This window comes from Haplochromis burtoni, unplaced genomic scaffold (genome assembly GCF_018398535.1).
Source record: "Haplochromis burtoni strain Fernald_Lab_line unplaced genomic scaffold, NCSU_Asbu1 Contig_1817, whole genome shotgun sequence".
NCBI lineage: Eukaryota > Metazoa > Chordata > Actinopteri > Cichliformes > Cichlidae > Haplochromis > Haplochromis burtoni.
In genome coordinates, this window is record NW_024584178.1 from 1 (window position 1) to 6,616 (window position 6,616).

Consider the following 6,616-nt stretch of genomic DNA (forward strand, 5'->3'; position numbering starts at 1 on the left):
AGTTCTGTGATGAGATCCTGGTTCTGGACAATGGAACAGTATGGGAGTCTGGAAACCACAGGGATCTGATGAGAGCTGATGGACGCTATACTCAGCTCATCAGTACCTACCAGATGGAAGAGTCCAAAGTAAGGGTGTCATGTATCATGGTTCTATTACTGTCCTTATTATTGAAACAAAATTGACTGTAAAACAAAGTGTGTGTTCCATAAGTGTCAATGTTTTAAGCTTATCCAGACTGAGCTGTAAGACTGTCCTTGATAGATATTTATTTATTTTTATTTTTCTTCTGTCAGGCCAAGAAAAAGAAAGCTGGGGACATGGCACTAGCATCATTTATTGATGGCAAGTTGGAAGAGATTGACCTCAGACATTGTGCAAGCACTGGCACTGAGAATCCTGGTGTGAAAACATGGAAGAAAAACATTTGATTTAAACTGACATATTTTCCCTGAAGAGCAAGTTTAAAAAAAAAAAAAAATTCAGATATTAGATGTCAGCTAATAAAAATGTATTTTTCTTTTTCATTCTATAATGATTTGTTTGTTTGTTTTTGTTTTTTAAGCCGCTGTCCCAGCTGGTAATCAGCTAGTGAGTCAGGAGTCCTCTACAAAAGGTGCCATCTCCTGGAGAACATACCGCACATACTCCCAGGCACTTGGAGGTTTGTTATTCACATATGGAATGTTGGGGTTATGTATGAAATTAAATTGCATATTTTCATTTTAAATGGTTTTTTTTTTTATAAATTGTTTTATCAATGCACAGAAAGTTATTGCATGTCAGTTTTTAATTTATTTTTAAGTTTAAAATAAAGGATTCGATATTAGCCATTTTACAAGCTTGGCTATATATACTGGGTTCTAAACATCCCCTCACAACTGCCAAGACACTTGTTAACAACTTGGCAAAGTCAAGAATTGTAGTCTCAAAGAAGATAAACCACTACAACGCTTCACAAGAATGGATTTGTAAGACCAAGAACTACTCCAGACTTTGGTTGTTTAGAGCAAACAAGAGAATCTGTCAGATATTACAATTCAAGTCAACATAACATATTGATCAGTAGCTTTCATTTGTTTCCCCCCCCCCCTCCATATAACTACCACTGAGTACACTGTAAATTCTTCCCCTAACTCCTGTTTCCCAATGCTGCATATGCTTGTGGATACATTATTATGAGCAATAATACACAGCCAAACTCGTGATGCATAAACTGCTCATTGTTGTTACAGGCTACACAGTTTCCTTCATTATCCTCCTGAATATGTTCCTGTTGGCAGGATCCACAGTCTTCAGCAATTGGTGGTTTAGCTTCTGGATGGCAAGTGGTGATGGGGTGAGAATTATTGCATTCCTTATCACTGTCACACACGTTGAAATAGTTCTCTGTGAGCCTTCAACTCACAAGAGGGTAAGAAGTCATGCCTTTTTTGTGGCTGTTGTGCAAGATAAACTCTTTCTGTATTTACATTTTGCTACGTAAAGCTGAGTTGATGTTACATCATCACTCATTGGTCTTCTAGCTCTCCTGCTGGTCCACACACTTACACGCTCCTCCTACTGCCAATATCTCAAGGTTGGATTCATCAGCAATCAAGTCTCTTTTTAATTGCCAGTTATTTTTGAAACTGTTTATTTTGGCCTAGTCCAAGCATTTCTCCTTGAAACAACTTGATGTTTTGATCTTCTGTTGGTTTTGTCACTTAGTTTTGGTCACTACACACTCTCTCTAGTTTCCATGCACTTGCCCCTTAAAATACTTGGAATGCCTGAGGGTCATCTTTCAGCTTGAAGACAGTATAAAAATTTCAGCAAGGGTTTTAGCTGTCACTTGAGTAAGCGTCATCCCTGAAACATAAGAAATCAGTTTGAGGAAATCTTGAGGAAAAGTATTTGATGCTCACAAAGCAGGAGATGAAATCCTGTGGTAACTTTGTATGTCTGAGTGTCAAGAACTTGAGTGAGAAGTATCGTGATTTTAAAATCCAGAGAGCCACACATTATAGACCAAGCCTGGCAGATGTAGCAAGCGAAAAACTGTTTCTGACTCCTCAAATTCTGCTTATTTCTAGTTTTAGGAAATGATATTTAATCATTCGTTTATGTATACAATGACTTTGTCTGACTTCACTAACTTTTCTTTTTTTTTTTTTTTTTTTATGTTTTTATTTCCAAGTCATCCAGTAACACAACTGCAGTCCAGGGAGAAATCTCTCAAAATCCACACCTTCACTTCTACCAGGTTATTTATGCTGCAACAGTGGTTGTCATTGTTGTACTTTCCATTGTGAAATCCATAATCTACACTTATTTCACCTTGAAGGCCTCCTGCAAATTCCATGACATGCTGTTCAAAAAGGTACTGTGAATTCTCAGAACCATAGAAATCTCTGCTACTCACCATTACACATGGTCATTTTAAATATGGATAAGGGTTTACTTATCACAAATGTATTGAATCCAAAACTGGGAACGTTTACTAGCTACAGATGAACTGTTTGTTTTCCTATTGCAGATTATTGATAGTCCAATGAGTTTCTTTGACACAACTCCAACGGGCCGACTTCTAAATACTGGTGACTGCCAGTGGTGCCACTTCTCTAAAGATCAAGACGAAGTGGAAACTGTCCTTCCTCTTGTCATGGACTCTTTCTTACAGTGTTCTCTACTCGTCGCATCCACAGTTGTTGTCATCTCAGTTATTTTCCCCGCCATGCTTGTAGTTGGAGTTATTATGGCAGCTTTTCTTGCCTTTACTGTCTTGTGAGTTTATGCTGGCTAAATCTATAAAACACAGTTACTGAAAGTAACAGGTCCTCTAAGGTACTATATATCTGTGCCTTCTCTGCAGTGTATTCCAGAGGAGTATACGTCATATGAAGAATCTAGAAAACATCAGTCGCTCTCCATGGTTTTCTCTAACCCCCTCAACTTTGCATGGCCTCAGCACCATCCATGCCTATAGTAGAAGAGACAGCCTTATAGAACAGTACGTTTCTGAAATTTGTTACTAGGCTATCACCTCTTGCTTTTGCAATGTTTTTGATACAACACATTGTAAATTGTATGTTTCTTTGGGGCGGGGTGACTGTGGACAGTGGGATGTTCAAAAACTTCTGTTTTATATTACAGGTTCAATATCTTGACTGATATCAACTCCAAATACCTTTTCATGTTTAATGCTGGCACACGTGCATTCGCCTTCTGCCTGGAATTAATGGCTGCTACTACGACGCTGTTTGTGGCTCTCTTTGTAGTGCTCAGCAGTAATGACTTAATCAGTCCATCCTTGAAAGGCCTCGCGATATCCTATTCCTTGCAGGTACATTTGGACAGCACATGAATCAATGTTCATTTTGCTTTTCAGACATGGATTTACATAATTTTTAAACTTATTTTCAGTTGACAGGCATGCTTCAATATGTAGCCAGACTCTCGATAGAAGTGGAAGCAAGATTCGACTCAGCGAAACGGCTCCAGGAATATGTCACGGTCAGACTCATGTCCTGAAATCATTCACCTGTCATTGTTTTGCTGAGACCAAGGCCAGAGTTCATTAAACATCCTACACACCCATCTGCTTGATCCCTGTAAACTTTTAATTGTTTTTGCAGGATTGTAAGTCTGAGGTTCCCAGGCATGTTAAGGAGACTCAGATCCCACAGGACTGGCCTAGCAGTGGGGGCATCACCTTTGTAGACTATAAGATGAGGTACAGAGAGAATTCACCAATTGTCCTGAATGGCATTGATTTCCACATTCAACCTGGAGAGAAGCTGGGGATCGTGGGAAGGACTGGCTCTGGTGAGGCTCTGGGTTCAGTAGCTGTTTCTCTTGTTGATTTCATCTAGTCTTTGGGTGATGATGATTTACAACAATACACCCTAGAAATGATGATGATAAATACATAAACTAGTTTTTCAACATCACTCTGAGACAGGCAATTTAATCTTTGAGCAGTGGTTCTTAACCTGGGTTCGATCGAACCCTAGGGGTTCGGTGAGTCGGTCTTAGGGGTTCGGCAGAGCCTCCGCCATGACATGCATGGCTCATTTTGTGCACCAGGAAAAAACATATCTACTTGAATTTGAAAAAAATCCTATTTTATTTTTCACTAAAGAGGGGTTCAGTGAATACGCATATGAAACTGGTGGGGTTCGGTACCTCCAACAAGGTTAAGAACCACTGTCTTAGAGTGTGCAAATATAGGAAGGCAGTCCTACATAGTTTGTTTAATATCCTCAATGTTACTGGAGGCCAAGGTAATGTCATCCAGGGTATCTGGCCATGTTTCTAAGATAAGGCAGTGCACAACAACCTCAGTTTTTTCTGAATTTAGAAGCACTTAGAGGGAATTAGAGGTGATCCAGGTTTTAATTTCTTTAAGAGATTCCTGTAGTTTAATTACTTGGTGTGTGTCAACAGGCTTCATAAGTCTGGGTATCATCAGGCAATGAAAATGTATGCTATTTGTAATAACACTGCCTAAGGGAAACTCATATAATGTAAACAGAAATGGTCCCAACACAGAACTCTGTGGAACTGTAACAGCATCAAACGCTGAGGTCTAACAAGGCAAGAACAAAGAGTTGACTGTAAGAGGCCAGAAGAAAACCATTTGCCACCTTCACTTGTTCCATTTCTGTACTGTGAGCTCTGAAAGTTGACTGAAACTGCTGTTTTACTTTGAAGAATTTTTGAGATAAAGTTAGCCAATTATAGGCCAGTCTGTAAGATAGCTGGGTCAAGTGATGGCTTTTAAATAATGGTTTAATTACTGCCACATTAAAGGCCCGTGGTAAATAACTTGTTAATAAAGATAAGCTGATTATAATTAAGATGAAGATTGGTTAATAAAGAAGATTAGTTAATGGTAGGAGGGCTTTTTCTCATTTAATTGTTATTGTTGCTATTATTCCCCCACCCCAACCCTCTAAGGTAGATGGCACCCCTGCCTACACCTGGTTGTGCTGAAAGTTTAGTGATTGACTCTAAATCCTCCCATATTCCTGATTTCAAATGATATTTTATGTAGCACATTTTAATGTAAATTTTAACAGTTTTAGGTTAATTCAGCTACTCTAATCTGCGGTTTGCATCTGTAGGAAAATCGTCTTTAGGAGTAGCTCTATTTAGACTTGTGGAGCCTGCAGCAGGAACCATACTGATAGATGGGGTGGACATCATGTCCATTGGCCTGCAAGACCTGCGTAGCAAATTGTCTGTGATTCCTCAGGACCCTGTGCTATTTGTTGGTACAGTCAGGTAACCTTGGCCAACCCATAAATCTCACATTGGTCTGACCACTGTGGATCAGTAACTGGCTAATGACCCCCATCCCTGCAGGTACAACTTGGACCCCTTTAATAAATACACTGATGAGGAGATCTGGGCAGCGCTCGAGAAGAGCTACATGAAGGACTCGGTATGTTTTGAGTGCAACGTGAAAGTTGGTACATTTAAAATTCCTATACAGCCCTTTTTTCTTTTTTTTTTCTTTTTTTTGTCTCTGCTCTTTGTTTGTATACATGATGAATTAGGATAGTGGAGTGGAGCTGTAATGTGATTTGTTTCCTCAGATCTCAAAGCTGGAGGGGAAGCTTGAAGCACATGTTATGGAGAATGGAGAAAACTTCTCTGTAGGCCAGAGACAGCTGATCTGTATGGCTAGAGCTTTACTCCGTAACTCCAAGGTCAGAGTGCACTTTTTTTTTGCGGGGGGGGCTTGATGATTTGTCACCTGGCTGGGACAATGCTGTCACATACTGCATTCACTGATGCCAGTCAAAGCAATTTCCTGTGACTCTCTGTCAATATGCTCTGCACTGTCCTTAAACATCGCAAATCTGTCCTGATTTAAATTTTTTTTCCCCTTGAGGTCATCAGTACAATGTTTAGATTCCTCTTCAGAAGTACCCCTAAGCCTTAAAAGCCTGGTAGGGTATTGTTGTCACTCCGCAGGGCAGATGGACAGGATGTATACCTAAGTTTGAATGCTACTTGAGATTGCGGTGACGTAGGAGCGTCAAATTGAGACCATAGACATATTTACTAAAAATCTCAGACGGAGTTGAATCTCAAATTTCTAAAAATAAATATAAAAACTTGAGAACAAGGTGATGTAAGATTTTGAAATTCGTACATAGGTGTGTCTGCTAGGAGGCTGAGTGGCACCACTGGCAGACACCAGTATTTTCTTTCTGTTTTTTCCTCTTTACATGGCCACTGCAACATAATCTTCACTCGGTATCTGTTGGAGAGGTCTGCCACCCTGTGGCCAACTTCCTTTGGAAAAAATACAAAAAAATAACTTAAGACAAAGGAAAATTATTTTTACGGACTTCACCGATTTATCATGGGACTTTTCAGAAATCCAAAATTTTATTGCCTTTGTCTTTAAAGTTTAAATCTATAATTGTGTATCTATAATTTGTTGTGTTTTTAAAAAATCTACAGTAAATAAAATGTTGTAACAAACTGTAAAACCATGTTTTGCCAACTTACTGCAGTTATATTCTAATGTTGCTGACAAAATGTTGAGTTAAATTATTCATAATTTAAGAGTTAAACACATCCCCATCTTATTAGCTTTTAGCCTATTGCTTGTTTTTGC

At 39.1% G+C, this 6,616-nt stretch overlaps 1 protein-coding gene across 2 annotated transcripts in view; it reads left to right on the forward strand.

The window, feature by feature from the left end:
• Positions 1 to 296: 296 nt before the first annotated feature.
• LOC102304982 (ATP-binding cassette sub-family C member 12) overlaps positions 297 to 6,616 on the forward strand; it is a gene marked incomplete at its 5' end in the record, with an annotated part of 7,239 nt that continues 919 nt past the window's right edge. The window contains 13 exon segments of one of the 2 annotated variants that reach the window (XM_042217325.1): positions 297 to 402; positions 566 to 664; positions 1,236 to 1,339; positions 2,180 to 2,245; positions 2,327 to 2,362; positions 2,519 to 2,766; positions 2,855 to 2,992; positions 3,136 to 3,325; positions 3,406 to 3,495; positions 3,618 to 3,807; positions 5,109 to 5,268; positions 5,350 to 5,428; positions 5,583 to 5,696. In XM_042217325.1, the coding sequence (XP_042073259.1) occupies positions 297 to 402; positions 566 to 664; positions 1,236 to 1,339; positions 2,180 to 2,245; positions 2,327 to 2,362; positions 2,519 to 2,766; positions 2,855 to 2,992; positions 3,136 to 3,325; positions 3,406 to 3,495; positions 3,618 to 3,807; positions 5,109 to 5,268; positions 5,350 to 5,428; positions 5,583 to 5,696 (1,620 nt within the window). 2 annotated transcript variants of the gene reach the window in all.